General features: G+C 38.0%; 1 protein-coding gene across 1 annotated transcript in view; it reads right to left on the bottom strand.

Annotated features, from left to right (window-relative positions):
• The window catches only part of LOC127664764 (estradiol 17 beta-dehydrogenase 5-like), a 42787-nt gene extending 23434 nt beyond the window's left edge, over positions 1–19353 (bottom strand). Inside the window, exons 1-3 of the mRNA XM_052156923.1 lie at positions 19270–19353; positions 1028–1195; positions 582–698 (exon numbers count right to left, since the gene is read on the bottom strand). Of these exons, the coding sequence (XP_052012883.1) occupies positions 582–698; positions 1028–1195; positions 19270–19353 (369 nt within the window). The remainder of the gene's footprint in view (positions 1–581; positions 699–1027; positions 1196–19269) is intronic.
• Positions 19354–19657: the final 304 nt, after the last annotated feature.

Here is a 19657-nt window from a genome sequence, read left to right on the forward strand (position 1 = left end):
TATATTAAAATTTTTTTGATGATGTAAAATACATGGAATCTAACAAATGTTAAATAACTAGAACTTCAAGGCTAAATGTGTCACCAATAGAAATTGCATGAATAAAAACTAAGCAAATATGGAGCTGGATTGCTCAATGAATAAGGGTACTTGGTGCTCTTCCAGAGGACGAAGGTTCAATTTCTTGCACCTGTGATTCATTTCACAACTGTTTATATCCCCTAGCATACAGGAGTTAATATCTCTTTTGGACTCATTGGGTACTAGGTACAGACATGTTACAAGATATACATGTATATAACACACACACCCATAAAATAAAATAAAAACCACTTTATAAAAACCTTAGCAATTTTATAATAATATAGGAATTGAAAAGCAGAGACATTTTATACAGTAGTAGAATGACAAGGTATTAATGACTTAGACTCTTCAGTTACATAATTTTATCAACTCCTTGAATAAGACATTTGGAATGTTTTTTTAATATTAACCGAACTGTTTTTAATCTTTATAAAATTCAACCAACCAGAAAACTTCTAAGTTAGAGGTGAAAGTTGTTGGTGATCCAAACTGCATACCTTCATGGCTATTGGGAAATGAATGAGGTACAAGTCCACATAGTCCAACTGAAGTTGGTTTAATGATTTTTCCAAGCAGACCCGCACCAGTTCTGGACGATTAAAAGTACACCAAACCTGAAAAGGTCAAAGAATTGCTCTGACATTAAATTATTGAATTTCCAGATTTTCCTCAGTTACTTTACATAAAACACAGAGATTAGTGTGACATTGAAAACCATGGGAGAAAATATCCATCTTCTTAATTTTTTTTCATTCTGAACAAGCCACAAAACTCTCTTTAATGTTTATTTATTATTTACCATTCCATTGATGAACTTAAAGATGAGAAGACTAAAGCTCACAACTTTGTCTATGTTTAGTTTGCTAACCTTCACTGACCTCATCATATAAAGAGTATTTCAATGCATCATGGTCCATTCACTTGTATACCATATCCCCAATACCTTTGATGTGTAAAATATATCTTCCCTCTTCACAGTGCCATCTGCAATCTTGCTTCGGATGGCTAGTCCAACCTCCTTTTCATTTTGATACAGAGCAGCAGAATCAATATGGCGGAAGCCAGCATCTATAGCTATTTTGGTGGCTTCTGCAGCCTTATTCTTAGGTACCTAAAAGGGCAACCAAAGCAGAATTTGGAAACAGATATGACTTAGAATTTTTATCACATAAAAACTAAAGAAATATCTTCTTTAGCATGAAGATACCCTGTGTCTTCAGTGAGGTTTTCATTTGCAGTGATGAAGGCACCCAAGTTTGTCTGGATCTTTCCCACTGACTTAAAAGAGTAAAGCATCCCAGCAACCACTTTAGCCAAGCCAATCACAGATTAGTCATTGGCATTAAGGTTTCCCACTTGTACCCCATAAACTGACATTTGCTAGAAGACTGCCTAGGTAAATGGAGCCATGGAGTTTATACAGTAATAAAGGACATGATACCACATAAAGAAGAAACACTGTAGAATTCTCTATGAGCCTTCTCCCAGGGAAGTCATAGAGACTATATCAAAGTCCCTAACACTGAATTTCAAAAATATAAGCGTTTAAATAGAAACATTTTTGTCTTCATTTCTAAGATGTTCATTTAAAACTTGTTACACACCCACCCTGAATTACTACATTCTAGAAGAAAACACTTATACATGAGACCTACTGTTTACACAGGCAGTTAATGGAAAACATCCATCCTTCTGGTATGCAATAAGATGTCAGCAATATCATAACAATATAATGTTACAGAATTAGAAGATGCATAGGAATCATTTAAATTGCCAAATGGTACTTGAGAAGATGGTGATATGATATAAAGCCTTTTATACAGCCATTTTATCTGCATTACAAATATTAAAACTATCAGCATGATGTATATTGAAATTGTTGGATTCTGACCCCACACCCAGTCCCACAGCACACAGAGGAAGCTCAGATCTCAGGTGCTCTAACATGCCCAGGATCATAGGTGCTCTAAAATGACCAGGATCACAGGATCTCAGGAGCTTGCTCACAAGAAGATTTCAGGATACCAGAGGCAGCTTGACTCTCAGGAGCTTTGACACACCCAGAAGCTTAGTATCATACAATCACAGAATCAAAGGATGAGAGAAACAGCTGGACTCTGAGGAGATCTGACACATCCAGGATCACAGGAGGAATATGCTCCACTGAGAGACAGCTAGGGCAGATAGCACTAGAGATAATCAGATGGAGAGGCAAGCATAAGAACATAAGGAACAGAATCCAAGGTTGCTTAGCATCATCCGATCTCATTTCTCCCAATATAGCATGTCATAGATACCCCATCATCTGGAAAAGCAAGATTTGGGTTTAAAATCACTACTCATGATGATGATAGAGAACTTTCAGAATGACATAAATAACTCTCTTGAAGAAATATAGGAGAACACAGGTGAAAAGGAGAAGCACTTAAAGAAGAAACACAAAAATATGTTGAAGAATTACAGAAAAACACATCCAAGCAGGTGGTAGAATTGAACAAAACCATGCAAAATCTAAAAATGGAAATACAACAAGAAATCCCAAAGGGTTCAGGAAAGAGATTAGGAGTCATAGATCTAAAAGATCCCTGTGTCACCACAGAATACAAGTGATAGAAGAGAGAAACTCAGGTACAGAAGATACCATAGAAAACATTGACAAAACAGTCAAAATGCAAAATGCCAAAACCTCCTAATGAAAACCATTCAGGAACTCGAGGACACAATGGGAACTCTGATTCTGAATATCTATGCTCCAAATGTAAGAACACCCCTATTCATAAAAGAAACTTTGCTATAGCTCAAAGTGCATTGAGCTTCACACAATAATAATGAGAATGGGGTGTTGAAGTCTTCCACTCTCAGCAATGGACAGGCCTTGAAGCAGAAATTAAACAGAGACAAGGTGAAACTAACAGAAATTATGAATGAAATGGATTTAACAGATATCTTTAAAATATTTCACCCTAATATATGAGAATATACCTTCTTCCAAACACTTCATGGTTCCTTCTAAAAAAATTAACCATATCAATGGTCACAAAACAGGCCTTCCAAATACAAGAAGATTGAATCAATCCCATGCATGGTATAGATCACCACAAACTAAAGCTCATCTTCATAACAACAAAAACAATGGAAAGATCATGTACACATACAAGTTGAACAATGCTCAACTCAATGATAATTTGGACAAGGATGAAATCAGAAAGGAAATTAAATATTTTTAGAATTTAATGAAAATGAAGGCACATCATGCCAATACTTATGGGATACAATGAAAGCACTGCTAAGAGGAAAACTCATTGTGCTGAGTGCTTCCAAACTGAACTGCAGAGAGCATACACTAGCAGCTTGAAACCTAAAAGCTCTAGAACAAAAGGAAACAAATAAACCAAAGAGGAGTAGACAGCATGAAATAATCAAATTCAGGGCAGAAATCAATGAAGTATAAACAAAAAGAACTATACAAAGATTCAACAAAACCAGGAGCTGTTTGAGAAAGTCAACAAGAGAGGTAAACCCTTAGCCAGACTAACCAGAGGGGACAGAAACAATATCCAATTTAACAAAATTAGAAATTAAAGGAGACATGAGAACAGAAACTATAGAAATTAAAAAAAAAAATCTGATCCTACTACAAAAGCCTATACTCAACAAAACTGGAAAATCAGGGTGAAATGGACAATTTTCTACACAGTTGCAAAATAATGAAGTTAAATCAGAACCAGATAAACCATCTGAACAATCCCATAATCCCTAAAGTAATAACTGCAGTCATTAAAATATCCCCCCCAAAAAAGCCCAGGACCAGATGGGTTTAGTGCAGAATTCAATTGGACCTTCAAAGAAGACCTAATACCAATATGCTTCAAACTATTCCACAAAATAAAATCTCAAGGAGCATTAAGCCATTTGTTTTATGAAGCCACAATTACACTTATACTTAAACCATACAAAGACCCAACAAAGAAAGAGAACTTGATACTACTTTCCCCTATGAATAGCAATACAAAAATAATCAATTATATTCTCACAAACCCAATCCAAGAACACACCAAAATGATCATCCATCATGATCAAGTAGACTTAATGTCAGCGATTCAGGGATTGTTCAGTATATGGAAATCCATCAACACAGTCCACTACATAAACAAACTCAAAGAAAAAAAACTGCATGATCATTTTTATAAGAGTCTGAAAAAGCATTTGACAAAATTCAACACACTTTCAGGGTAAAAGTCTTGAAAATATCAGGAATTCAAGGCCCATACCTAAACATAGTAAAAGCAATAATCAGTAAACCAGTAGCCAACATCACAGAGGAAACCTGAAGCAATCACACTAAAATTACAGACTAGACAAGGTTGCCCACTCTCTTCCTACCTATTCAATATAATACTAAAAGTCCTAGACAGAGCAATTAAACAACAAAAGGAGGCCGAAGGGATACAAATTGGAAAGGAAGAAGTCAAAATATCACTATTTGTAGATGATATAATGTTATACTTAAGTGACCTCAAAAGTTCCACCAAAGAACTTCTAAACCTGATAAAAACAGCTTATCTTTAGAAAAGTGGCTAGATATAAAATTAACTCAAAGAAATCACTAGCCTTCCTCTATTCAAAGGAGAAAGAGGCTGAAAAAGATATTAGGGAAATTACACCTTTCACCAAAGTCACAAATAATATGAAATATCTTGGTGTGACTTTAAACAAGTAAAAGATCTGTATGACAAGAACTTCATGTCTCTGAAGAAAGAAATCAAAGAAGAACTTAGAAAATGGAAAGATCTCCTATGCTTATGAATTGGCAGGATTGCTATCGCCAAAATGGTCATCTTGCCCAAAGCAATCAACATATTCAATGCAATCCCCATCAAAATTTCAACTCAATTCTTCATAGAGTTAGAAAGAGCAATTTGCAAATTTATTTTTTTCCAATTTGTTTTTTATTTGATATATTCTTTATTTACATTTCAAATGATTTCTCCTTTCCTGGATCTTCCCTCCCTAAAAGTCCCGTAAGCACTCTTCCCCCCAGTCCTGTTCCCACTTCTCTGTCCTGGTATTCCCCTACACTGCTGCACTGAGCCTTTCCAGGAACAGGGACCTTTCCTTTCTTCTTCTTGGGCATCATGTGATATGTGAATTGTTTCTTGGGTATTTCAAGATTCTGGGTTAATAGTCACTTATCAATGAGTATATACCATGTGAGTTATTTTGTGATTGGGCCACCCCACTCAGGATGACATTCTCCAGTTCCACCCACTTGCTTAAGAATTTCGTGAATTCATTGTTTTTAATAGCGGAGTAGTATTCCATTGTGTAAATATACCACATTTCCTGTATCTATTCCTCCATTGATGGACATCTGGTTTTTTTTCCAAATTCTGGCTATTATAAATAGGGCTACTATGAACACAGTGGAGCATGTGTCCTTATTACATGCTGGGTAATCCTCTGAGTATATGCCCACAAGTGGTATAGCAGGGTCCTCCAGTGGTATCATGCCCAGTTTTCTGAGGAATAACCAGACTGATATCCCAAGTGGTTGTACCAGCTTGCAACCCCACCAGCAGTGGAGGAGTGTTCCTCTTTCTCCACATCCTCACCAGCACCTGTTTTCTCCTGACTTTTTGATTTTAGCCATTCTGACTGGTGTGAGGTAGAATCTCAGGGTTTTGTTTTGCATTTCCCTGATGACTAAGGATGTTGAACATTTCTTTACATGCTTCTCTGCCATTTGATATTCCTCAGGTGAAAATTCTTTGTTTAGCTTTGTACCCCATTTTTATAGGGTTATTGGGCTCTCTGCAGTCTACCTTCTTGAGTTCTTTGTATATCTTGGATATAAGCCTTCTGTCAGATGTAGGGTTGGTAAAGATCTTTTCCCAATTTGTTGGTTGCTGTTTTGTCCCTTTGACAATGTCCTTTGCCTTACAGAATCTTCATAATTTTATAATGTCCCATTCGTCAATTCTTGATCTTAGAGTATAAGCTATTGGATTGTAATTCCTATCAAAATCCCAACTCAGTTCTTCATAATTCTCACTCATCTGGAATAACAAAAAAAAAGGAGAGCTAAAACTGTTTTCAACAGTAAAAGAACTTCTGCGGGAATCAGTATCCTGGACCTCAAGCAGTATTGCAGACCAATAGTGATAAAAACTGCATGGTATTGGTACAGTGACAGGCAGGTAGATCAATGGAATAGAATTGAAGACCCAGAAATGAACCCACACGCCTATGGTCACTCAGTCTTCGACAATGCAGCAAAAACCATCCAGTGGAAAAAAGATAGTCTTTTCAATAAATGGTGCCGGTTCAACTGGAGGTCAGTATGTAGAAGAATGGAAGTTGATCCATTCTTATCTCCTTGTAGTAAGCTCAACTCCAAGTGGATCAAGGACCTCCACATAATAACAGACACACTGAAACTTATAGAAATGAAACTGGGGAAGAGCCTTGAGCACATGGGCACAGGAGAAAATTTCCTGAACAGAATACAAATATATTAGTAATAACAGAAATCCCAGGATAGTGAAAACTATTCTCAACAATAAAAGCACTTCTGGGGGAATTGCCATCCATGACCTCAAGCTGGATTACAGAGCAGTAGTGATAAATACTATATGCTTTTACTAGAGACAGTCAGGAAGATCAATGGAATAGAATTGAAGACCCAGAAATAAACCCACATACCTATGATCATTTGATTTTTGTCAAAGGTGTTGAAACCATCCAGTGGAAAAAAGACAGCATGTTCAACAAATGGTTCTGGGTCAACTGGCAGTCATCATGTAGAAGAATGCAAATTGATTCACTTTTATCATCTTGTACAAAGCTCAAATCCAAGTGGATTAAGGACCTCAACATAAAACCAGATACACTGAAACTACTAGAAAAGAAATTGGGCAAGAGTCTAGAACACATGGGCACAGCAGAAAAGTTCCTGAACAGAACACCAATGAGTTATGCTCTGAATCAACAATAGATAAATGAGACTTCATAAATTAAAAAGCTTTTGTAAGGCAAAAGACACTATCAATAAGAGAAAATGGCAGTCAGCAGATTGGGAAAAGATCTGTACACATCCTACATCTGAGAGAGGGCTAATATCCAATATAATCAAAGAACTCAAGAAGTTAGATTCCAAAGAATCAAATAACCCTATTAAAATGGGTTACAGAGCTTAACAAAGAATTCACAACTGGAGACTATGGAATGGCTGAGAAGCACCTAAGGAAAGGTACATCTTTAGTGATCAAAAAATGCAAACCAAAACAACCCTGAGATTCCAGCTCATACCATTCAGAATGACTAAGGTCAAAAACTCATGTGACAATTGATTCTGGCATGGATATGGAGAAAGAGAAAGACTCCTCCATTGTTGGTATGTTTGCAATCTGGTAAAACTACTCTGGAAATCAGTCTTGTTCCTCAGAAAATTGGGCATAGTATTACTTTAGGACCCCAGTGTAACACTCCTGGACATATTCCCAAATGTTGCTTCAACATAACAAGAACACATGCTCCACTATGTTCATAGCAGCCTTTTTTATAATAGCCAGAAGTTGGAAAGAACCCAGTTGTCCTTCAACAGAGAAATGCATAAAGAAAATGCCGTACATTTACACAATGGAGCACTACTCACCTATTTAAAACAATGATTTCATGAAATTCCTAGGCAAATGGATGGAACTAGAAAGTATCATCCTGTGTGAGGTAACCCAATCACAAAATCAAAGCAGAAATGTATATTCAAGCAATTTATTCCTGGGAAATTAAGAACATCATACAGAAAAAAAATCCTTGTTTATGCCCTCTGTCAAGCTATAATTCCATATTTGGAAGGAATTGTATTGGAGTAAAATTAAGTTTTTCAAGTTGGCTGGATTTTAATTAAAAATACAGAACCACATTAGTTAAAGCATGAAAATTAAATGGTAATGTAGTAATGAAGGAAACAAAATACCTTCATAGATAGCTGTACAGCAAGGTTTTGGGAATATGAACATGAGGCTTTGTGGTCGTAGTGACCAGGCTTAGTTGAGACTAGCCAAGACAAACATATCTGTTCTTGAAAAAGATCCCCCTACCCTTCGTCTTGATAAGTTCTGAGAAGGAAGTATGTCGGTCTAATCTTCTCCTAGACTACCCAGTTCTTCCTCCTCTAAGGAACTTATCAGCCTGGCTCTCTCTCAAGGACTTTTTAGGCCAGGTGCAGAGTGAAATGAGAAAAATTGACTGATTTAGCCAAGAACACCCCCTTGAGTAATCCAACCAGTGCCCGAAGAGATCCTTTGTCTTGTTCACCAATCAGAGTAAGCCAACTAGCCCTGTTGCTGGGGACTGCCCTCTACAAAGTATAAAAAGTGTGTGCTTTGTTTGTTCATGGTTGTTGCCTCTCTTTGTGATGTGGAGCAACCCCACATGTGTGGATCAATCAATAAAGCTATGGTCTGTGGGACTGTACACCTGAGCTGAGACCCTGGAAGGTCTGCTAGTTATAACAGTTGGTGCATTGGCTGGGAAACTACGCTCCCCTGGACTCACAATTGGTGTGGATGGGGGTAAGCAGCTAGAGCTTGTTTGTGTTATATGTTCTGTGTTTCTGTTATTTGAATTTGTGTCTACTGATTGAATCTAGTTTTGGCTTTGATTCTGGTTCTGGTTTTGGGGTTTTGAAAGACAAACGACTGGGTGGTCACTGTAAGCACAGTGAGGGGCTTATAGCTGTGATGGTTAGATGTGCTGGAAATGTCACACCACAAGATTCTGGAGGCACTGTAACCTGTCTGGGGATCTCAGGAGAGATCCATCTGGGTGGTTGTTGTAGGCTCCTTGAGGGGCTTATAGCAGTGATGGGCAGACATGCCAGGGACATTACCAGAATCCCACTGGGGAGTGCGATGGGAAATGGTCCTTCTCCATCTAGAGGCAACTAGGGTTCAGCAGCTGCCATCTGTGCCTGGTACTGAGAGTCTCAGGCTTCTGTGGAAATCATGTATAGGACTCTCTGTTTCAGTTTTGCCTGCCTTATCTGTTCTCTGAAATATGGTTGCGATTTGATATTTGGACGAGTTGATGGGATGGACAACTTTGACCCCTCTGACTGGACTCTTGATTTTTAGAAGGATGTTAAGGCTAGGGCATAAAATTTATCTGTTAAAGTCAAAAAGAGAAGGTGACGGGCTCTGTGTGCTTCAGAGTGGCTGTCCTTTCACACCGGTTGGCCACCTGAGGGTTCTTTTTGTTTGTCCAAGATAGAGGAGATTAAAGACAAACTTTTCCTGAGCCCACTCCCTGACCAGGTCCCCTATATTGTTGCCTGGGAGGACCGGGTCTGTTTGCCCCCTCCGTGGGCTCGCCCTTTTGTTTTACTTTCAGATTCAGACCTGCAAAGTGTTTCTATCATGAAAACTGAGAAGGAAAAGAAAACTGTCCTGCCTCCTGGAGATGCAGAATTCCTCCTCTCTTAGATTCTCCCTTTCCTCCTGCCTTGTGTCCAGAGGAGCAGTTGCCTACAGCTCCTCCCCTAGCTCTGCCAGCATGGGCTCCCCATGGGCCTGAATCAGGGGAAGGTAGGGAGCAGGGCCCTGCATCTGGGACACAGAGTAAGTGGGTGGGGGACTCCTGATTCCATCCCAGATCCCATCATTTTACCCCTCCTAACCTATGGCCCCCAGATAATCAAGGAAGCTAGGAAGAATGTGCCTGGACCAGATGGGAACCCTCCCTTCTGTCTAATGAGAGAGATACTAGATTTTCCCTTGCAAGGCCTTTGTGAGAATAGGGAGCACCTAAAGGTCTATCACCAGACTCTAATGGTGGGTCTCCAAGGGGCAACACGATGCCCCACTAATTTGGCTAAAGTAAAAGAAACAGTTGAAGGGCCGACTGACTTGCCCTCAGTATTTCTAGAATGCTTGATGGCTATGTTCTGTCAGTTTACATCCTACAACCCCATAGCAAATGAGCATAAAGCTACTGTTACTGTAGCCTTCATAGACCAGTCAGCCAGAGATATTTAAAAAAAAAAAACTAAAAAAATTAGAAGGGTTACAGGTTAAGATGTTGAGAGAGCTAGTGCAAGTGGCTGAAAAAGTGTTTTATAATAGAAAAACAAAAACAAACAAAAAACAAAAAGAACAGGAGGTTAGAAAATTAAGGAGAAAAAAAGATCCAAAAAAGAAATCTTCATAGGATCCTGGCCACCATGGTAGAGGAAACTAAGGAGCCACAAGGATTTAATAAGGCAATGCAAAAAAAAAAAAAAAAAAAAAAAGAGAGAGAGAGAGAGAGCTCCTGGCTAAGGCTCAGCCTGAGTACTGCAAGGAGAGAGGACACTGGAAAACAGAATGTCCTAATAGGCCAAAGAAGAGAGCCCCATGCCCCCAAGTAACAGCAAAGGGTGGAGAGTGGCAGAGATATGAAGGAGATGCTATGCTACTTCCTGACACTCTGTAGAGAACTGGCAGGAGCAGGTTATTCTGTAAGAATCACCCCCACCCCTAGAGGCCCAAAGTGGCTCTGGGACTCACTACCTAGCAACTTCCAGATCACCACTCCCCTTCCTGCCCTTCTATCCCTCCTGCCTCCACCCCCCCATGCCCCATTCCATCGGATGTGGTAGACCTGCACCTCTTCTGACACAGGGAGGATCCTACTTCCTGATACTCTCTAGAGAACGGGCAGGAGCAGGGCATTCAAGAACTGGCAGGAGCAGGTCATTCGAGAATTGGCACCAGTAGGACATTCGAACTGGTAGAAGCAGGGCATTTGAGAAGCAGTATTAGCAGAACATTCGAGATCTGGCAGCAGCAGAACATTTGGGAAATAGCAGCCTGCAGGGCATTTGACCCTTGCCAAGTCTGCTACAGGGGAGACCCCATCACCTGATACTTCCTGGAGAACCAGCTGTTTGCAGGGCATTAGAGAGGAAGGCAATCCCAGGAGTACAGAAACACACTCCTGCAGGACAGAGAAGATAGAGACAGCAAGAACAGCTAACACCAGAGATAAAGAAATGGCCAAAGGCAAACACAAGATCATTACCAACAGAAACCAAGGCAACATGGCACCAACAGCAAATCCTGCATACTCTGTCACATCAGAAAAGAAAGAGCTAGATTTAAAATCACATCTCATATTGCTGATGGAAGACTTCAAGAAGGACCTAAATAACTCCCTTAAAGAAATACAGGAGAGCATGGGTCAACAGGTAGAAGTCCTTAAAGAGGCAATACAAAAATCTCATAGGGAATTATAGGAGAACATGGGTCAACATGAAGAAGTCCTTAAAGAGGAACTACAGAAATTCCTAAAAGAAACACAGGAGAACATGGGTTAACAGGTAGAAGCCCTTAAAAAGGAAACACAAAAATTACTTAAAGAATTTCAGGGAAAACAAACAAACAAACAAACAAACAAACAAGTAAAGGAATTGAACAAAACTATCCAGGTTCTAAAACTGGAAATAGAATCAATAAAGAAATTGAAAAATAAGATATCTCTGAAGATAGAACCTTGGAAAGAATTCAGGAGTCATAGATACAAGCATCAACAACAGAATACAAGAGATAGAAGAAAGAATCTCTGATGCTGAAGATTCCTTAGAAAACATTGACTCAACAGTCAAAGGAAATGCAAAATGCAAAAAGCTTGTAACCCAAAGCATCCAGGAAATCCAGAACACGATGAGAAGACCAAACCTAAGGATTATAGGTATAGAAGAAAACAAGGATTTACATCTTAAAGACCCAGTAAATATCTTCAACAAAACTATAGATGAAAACTTCCCTAACCTAAAGGAAGATATGTCCAAGAACATACAAGAAGCCAAAGAACTCCAAACAGATTGGACCAGAGCAGAAATTCCTCCCATCACATAATAACCAAAACATCAAATGCACTAAACAAAGAAAGAATATTAAAAAGCAGTGAGAGAAAAAGGTCATATAACATATAAAGGCAGACCTATCAGAATTACACCAGACTTCTCACCAGAGACTATGAAAGCTAGAAGAGTCTGGGAAAATGACATACAGACCCTAAGAAAACATAGATGCTAGTCCAGACTACTATACCCAGCAAAACTTTCAATTACCGTAGATAGAGAAAGCAAGACATTCCATGACAAAATCAAATTTACACAATATCTTTCCACAAATCCAACTTTGCAAAGGATAATTGGTGGAAAATACCAACACAAGGCAGGAAACCACACCATAGAAAAATCAATAAGGTAATTTTTTAAAAAACCCAATTGAAGATAGCTACACAATCAAAAGAAGATAACAGTAAGCCACAAAACCTTTTCCTTAATATCTCTTAATATCAATGGTCTCAATTCCCCTATAAAAAGACATAGACTAACAGACTTCATTCATAAACAGGACCCAACATTTTGCTGCATACAAGAAACCCACCTCAGTGACAAAGACACTTTTTATGTGTCAAAGGTTGGAAAACAATTTTCCAAGCAAATGGTCCCAAGAAACAAGCTGGAGTGGCCATTCTTATATTGGATAAAATTGACTTTCAACCAAAAGTTGTCAAAAAAGATAAGGAGGGACACTTTATACTGGTCAGAGGAAAAGTCTACCAAGATGAATTCTTAACTCTGAACATCTATGTTCCGAACTCAATGGCACCCACATTTGTAAAATAAACTTTAAAAACACTCAAAGCACCAATTGCACCCTATAATACTGGGAGACTTCAACACCTCACTCTCAAAAATGGACAAATCGTGGAATCAGAAACTAAACAGAGATACAGTGAAACTAACTGAAGTTATGGACCAAATGGATCTAACAGATATTTATAGAACATTCCATCCTAAAGCAAAAGAATATACCTTCTTCTCAGCACCTCATGGTACCTTCTCCAAAACTGGCCATATAATTGGTCAAAAAACAAGCCTCAACGGAAATATTGAAATTATTCCATATATCTTATCAGATCACCACGGCCTAAGTCTGGTCTTAAGCTCAGACAAAAGAAATGGAAAGCACACATACACATGGATTTTGAAGAATTCTTTTCTCAATGATACCTTGGTCAAGGAAGGAATAAAGAAAGAAATTAAAGACTTTGTAGAATTTAATGAAAATGGAGACAAATCATACCAAAATTTATGGGACACAACAAAAGCAATGCTAAGAAAACTCATAGTTCTGAGTGCCTCCAAAAGGAGAATGGAGAGAGCTTACACTAACAGCTTGACAGTGCACTTGAACGCTCTAGAACAAAAGAAAGCAAATACCCCCAAGAGGAGTAGACAGCAGGAAATAATCAAACTTAGGGCCAAAATCAACCAAACAGAAACAAAAGAATTATACAAAGAATCAACAAAACAAGGAGCTGGTTCTTTGAAAAAATCAACAAGCTAGATAAGCCCTTAGCCAGACTAACCAGAGGGCACAGAGACAGTATTCAAATTAATAAAAAGGAAGACATAACAACACCAACTGTTGAAATTCAAAAAATCATCAGATCCTACTAAAAGAGTTTATACTCAACAAAGTTTGAAAACCTGGATGAAATGGACAAATTTCTAGTTAAATACAAGGTTCCAACTTTAAAACAGGATCAGATAAACCATCTAAAGAGTCCCATAAGTACTGAGGAAATAGAAGCAGTCATTAATAGTCTCCAAAAAAAAGCCCAGGATGAGATAGGTTTAGAGGGGAATTCTATCAGCTCTTCAAAGAAGAGTTAATGCTGATATTCTTCAAACTTTTCCATGAAATAGAAACTCAAGGAACACCACCCAACTCATTTTATGAAGCCACAATAACACTTATACCTAAACCAAACAAAGACCAGACAAGGAAGGAGAACTTCAGACCAATCTCCCTCATGAACATTGTTGCAAAAATATTGAACAACATCCTGGCCAACTAAATACAAGAATGCATCAGAAATATAATTCACCACAATCAGGTAGGCTTTTTCCCAGGGATTCAGGGATGGTTCAATATATGGAAATCTGTCAATGTAATCCACTACATAAACAAACTAAAGGAAACATGATCATTTCATTAGATGCTGAAAAGGCTTTTGACAAAATTCAGCATCCCTTCATGATAAAAGTCTTGGAGAGATTTGGAATCCAAGGCCCATACCTAAACATAGTGAAAGCAATATACTGCAAACTGGTAGCCAACATCAAGTTAAATGGAGAGAAACTTGAAACAAACCCACTAAAATCAAGGACCAGACAAGGCTGCCCAATCTCTCCTTAACGATTCAATCTAGTCCTGGAAGTCCTAGCCAGAGCAATCAGGCAGCAAAAGGAGGTCAAATGTATACAAATTGGAAAGGAAGAAGTCAAAATATCACTATTTGCAGATGATATGATAGTATACTTAAGCAACCCCAAGATTTCCACCAGAGAACTCCTAAAGATGATAAACAACTTCAGCAAAGAGGCTGGATATAAAATTAACTGAAGCAAATCAGTAGCCTTCCTATACTCAGAGGATAAACAAGATGAGAAAGAAATTAGGGAAATGACACCCTTCACAATAGTCCCAAATAATATTTCATACCTAATTGTGACCCTAATGAAAGCAATATGACAAGAACTTCAAGCCTCTGAAGAAAGAAATTGAAGAATGTCTCAGAAGATGGTAAGATCTCCCATGTCCATGGATTGGCAGAAACAATATAGTAAAAGTGGTCAATTTGCCGAAAGCAATCTACAGAATCAATGCAATCCCCATCAAAATACCAAATCAATTCTTCATAGATCTAGAAAGAGCAATTCTCAAATTCATCTGGCATAACAAAAAATCCGGGATAGCAAAAGCTATTCTCCACAACAAAAGATCTTCTGGGGGAATCACCATCCCTGATCTCAAGCTCTACTAGAAAACAATAGTGATTAAAAACAGTTTGGTAATGGTGTGCAGACAGGCAGAAGAGCAATGGAATAGAATTGAAGACCCAGAAAAGAACCCACAGACTTATAGTCACTTGATATTTGACAAAGGAGCTAAAAACATCCAATGGAAAAAAGACAGCATTTTTAACAAGTGGTACTGGAGCAACTGGAGGTCTGCATGTAAAAAACTGCAAATAGACCCATTCTTATCTCCTTGTACAAAGCTCAAGTCCAAGTGGATCAAGGATCTACACATAAAACCAGACACACTAAAGCTTATAGAGGAGAAAGTAGGGATGAATCTGAAACACATGGGTACAGGGGAAAAGTTCCTGGACAGAACACCAATGGTTTATGCTCTAAGAACAAGAATCAACAAATGGGACCTCATAAAACTGCAAACCTTCTGTAAGGCAAAGGACAAGGTCAATAGGACAAAATGGCAACCAACAAATTGGGAAAATATTTTTACTAGTAGAGGGCTAATATCCAATGTATACAAAGAACTCAAGAAGTCTCCAGAGAATCAAATTCTTAGGGAAATAGATGGAACTAGAAAGTGTCATGCTAAGTGAGGTAACCCAATCACAAAAGAACACACATGGTATGCACTCACTAATAAGTGGATGTTAGCCCAAAAGTTCAAAATAAACAAGTTACAATTCACAGACCACAGGAATCTCAAGAAGAAGGGCTGAAGTCAGGGGTGTTTTGGCTCTTCTGAGAAAGGGAAGAAAATACGCATATCCACTGGCTTTTTTAAGGTATAAATAAGTTCTACATGTCTTAGTCATAAAATATTCACTTATAAGTTATTAAATATGATTAAAAATGTATAACATTGGTAACAAAAAGTTAACTTAAAATTAAAAACTAAGGGTTGGAGTTACAAAAAAACACGTGACATAAGCCAACCCCAAAAACCAGGTGTCTAAAGACACTTCTAAATTGAGACAATATTTTATGCAATTCTTATCCTAGAAACTAGACTTATAAAAGATAAAATTCAGAGCAATGTCTCTTTAGTGATACATTAAACACTACACTGTCATACATTCATATATAAGAACTGGCAGTCAAACTTTATATGTAAAAGTAATAATCTTATTATTAATTTTAAAAATTGATTATTTAAAACTAAGTTTTGTTCTTTAAAATTATATAAAATTTAATAAATATATATATATATATATAAATTGAATAGTTTATTATACAGCATATAAAATTATGCTCTAATATTACAGAAAAATTAAAAATATAGTTAAACTGCCAATGTTCCATTAGTTTCAGTTTACAATTCAATCACAAGTTCAAGATTTTAAATTATCCATATTTATAATTAAAACATATATCAGGCAAGTAAATCAGTTATATTCTAGACAAATTATGACATAAAAATTCAAATGGTTTATTTGATTTAAGTTTGCCACAGGAGAACTTAAGCCTCTGTTTAATAGTCTCAATGAAAATATAAATCCTAATCCCCTGGACAATTAACTGATGAAAGATGAAGTAACTTCACAAAAAAGTCAATTGTTGGCTGTTTCACAACAGTTCTTTGACAAAAGACACCATTAATGTAAATCATCTTTCTTCATCTCCAAGTTAAGTTTAAACACCTTATTATGAGTCTGTGTTCCTGTGTTAGTCTTTGATCTGGACAGCAGTTACATTGGTTATTGCACAATGCTGATTTTGGCCTATTACATAACAAGGTTTTTGCACAAATTCCAAGGACAAGATATTATAAAGCAGACCCATGAAACTTTAAAACAATACTTTTATAAAATTAAAAAAATCCTATCCCCATACACCACAAAATTTTTAGAATTTCAATGCCAGGAGACTCTCTAAATGTGGGAAAGAGGATATGTTTGTGTTTTTTCTACAGGATGCTAAAGGAGCATGCTAGCTGCCAGAGTGGTTAAGGAGAGATGTTAATCATTAAAACCGGCCATGGTCCTTGACACCTTTAGACACCTCCTACTAATGCTGACACTACAGACATCTCCAGACTCAATGTCTCCCTACAAAATTTATGATGTTTTCTGAACATTTCAGAAGAGAGAAACATACATTCCCTTTATAGTCTGCCTTTCCCTGACTACCTCTGTGGTGGCCCCTGTATTGACAAGTGGATGATCAGGACATTCCATTATAATCACCAATAAGTTATTTAAGCAATTTCAATTAGCTATGGAGGGTTCTACTAAATCTTTGGCTTCTCTGTAAGGGCAAATAGCTTCACTTACCCAAGTTGCCTTGCAGAATCGTCATGCTTTTGACCTTCTCAGAGCAGCGAAGGAGAAAGCCTGTCTTTTTCTTAAGAATGTTGCTATTATCTTAATGAATCTGTCCTAATAGAATTAGAGGTACATAAACTTCATAAGCTGAGTGAAGATCTTCAGAGACAAAAATTTTCTAGAGCTGCCACTGATTTGTGGCATGTTTTCCCTCCTGATGCCCCCTTATTGGGCCTTTACTTATATATAAAAATTATTAGACAACGGGTTGACTCTGTGACATTCAAAACTATATAGGTACATTATCGTCAACTTGATTTGCCTGATAGAGGCCTGACTAAGCCATGCAATAGTCTCATCCCCACTGAGGATACATCAAAACTCAAAGTTATGCACACTCATTTTGCATGGTGCAAACTCAGTGTGGAAACCTATAAGGGGTATAAGACAAAGCACTACAGGGAAAGGACCCAATTGTACCCTTCTGAGTCCCCTGTGAAGCACACCTGATTTGCATAGGAGTTGGTGTCTGTCCTCAGATCACTATACACAATGTGGTGGTTCTCCCACCGAGATAGGCTCTGCCTGTCCTCTCAAAAAGACATCAAGAGCTACCTAAAATATAGCAAAAACAATCCTCTGTTCCCCCACAAGAGGAATTAGGTCAGTTCTTCCTCTCTCTGGTTAAAGCCCACTCTGCTGGTGCATCAAGGAAACCTGAACATGTTCACTTGCTTGCTGGCCTTACAAAAATTAAAAAAGAAAAAATGCCAGGAGCCAAACTGACTGCTTTCCATTTCAAAGATAGACAACAGTATAGGTCCATTGCCAGTGGGGAAAACCAAATTATAATTTTACCATTAAAACCATACCAAAACAAAAAGGCAGTGGGAGGGGGCATGAAGGAAACAAAACAAGCTTCATAGATAGCTATAAAGCAAGGTTTGGGGAATATGAACATGAGGTTTTGTGGTCGTAGTTACCAGGCTTAGTTGAGACTAGCCAGGACAAACATAGCTGTTCTTGAAAAAGATCCCCCTACCCCTTGTCTTGATAAGTTCCGAGAAGGAAGTATGTCTGCCTAATCTTCTCCTAGACTACACAGTTCTTCCTCCTCTGAGGAACTTATCAGCCTAGCTCTCTCTCTCAAGGACTTTTTAGGCCAGGTGCATAGTGGGATGAGAAAAATTGACTAACTTAGCCAAGAACACCCCCTTGAGTAATCCAACCAATGCCTGAAGAGATCCTTTGTCTTATATTTCATCAGAGTAAGCCAACTAGCCCTGTTGCTGGGGACTGCCCTCTACAAAGTATAAAGTATGTGCTTTCTTTGTCTGTGGTTGTTGCCTCTCTCTGTGAGGTAGAGCAACCCCACACGTGTGGATGAATCAATAAACCTCATGCTTTTACAGTGATCTTTCTTCAAGCTATGGTCTGTGGGGTTGCACACCTGAGCTGAGACCCTGGAGGGTCTGCTAGTTACAAAAGTAAACCACATTAGAAAGTATATTTTCTTATATAAAATTGAAGGAAATTTAGAAAAAATGTGGGACATAAATCCCTAATTTAGAAAATCCCTACATCCTGATAATATGGAGCTGTTTTCTTAATTGACAAACCCCTGTCTCAAATGGCATTAGCTTGTGTTGACTTCAGGTAAAACTTCCCAGCACATGAACAGAAACAGCAGTTTTTAAATCAGGTGAATATGTAAACACACATCTCAACAGAAGAACTGCAGTGACCAACAAGCACTGTTCAAAAATATTCTCACTATCAGTGTTCATAAGGCAGTGCTCTTGCTGGCTTTTTTTCCAGGAGAGAAATGGAAGGGGAAATGAGTTCCCACAATAATCTGGGGCTAGGCTCGTGGATGCTGAATGACATCTGCCATTTATGTGCACAAGAAATCACTCTAGATGGCTAAAACAGAAAACCAGGTTAGCCCTAAAGAATCACATCAGAATTCAATGACTGCATATACCATATCTGCCCACCTACACAATCTCACCATTTGTTTTAACCATCAACTCCAACTTCTATTATTACCTCTTGAGGTGCAGAGGTACCAAAACCCAGTACAGGCATGAAGTGACCATCACTCAATCGCACTGTCTGCTGCTTAGAATCCATGGCTTCTCCAGTCCTCCAACTGAGAAGATACTGTTCTGATTTCTTTCCCAGGACAGAAAATAAATGCTTGGTCTTATTCCAGCTGTCCTTGTAATGAGTAACCAATGCAGTCTGGTGAAAGAAATGAAAACTGCTTTGCACACATAAAGAGGAAACTGGAAGAAATTCTGTTTTAAATTTCTGTAATTTATTTACATTTATTTCATGTTTATAGGCATTTATTCTACATCTATGTCATGCACTACATATATGACTGATGCCCATGGTGGTCAGAGAAGATAATACAATCTTCTAAACTGGAGTT

This window comes from Apodemus sylvaticus, chromosome 14 (assembly GCF_947179515.1).
Source record: "Apodemus sylvaticus chromosome 14, mApoSyl1.1, whole genome shotgun sequence".
Taxonomy (NCBI): domain Eukaryota; kingdom Metazoa; phylum Chordata; class Mammalia; order Rodentia; family Muridae; genus Apodemus; species Apodemus sylvaticus.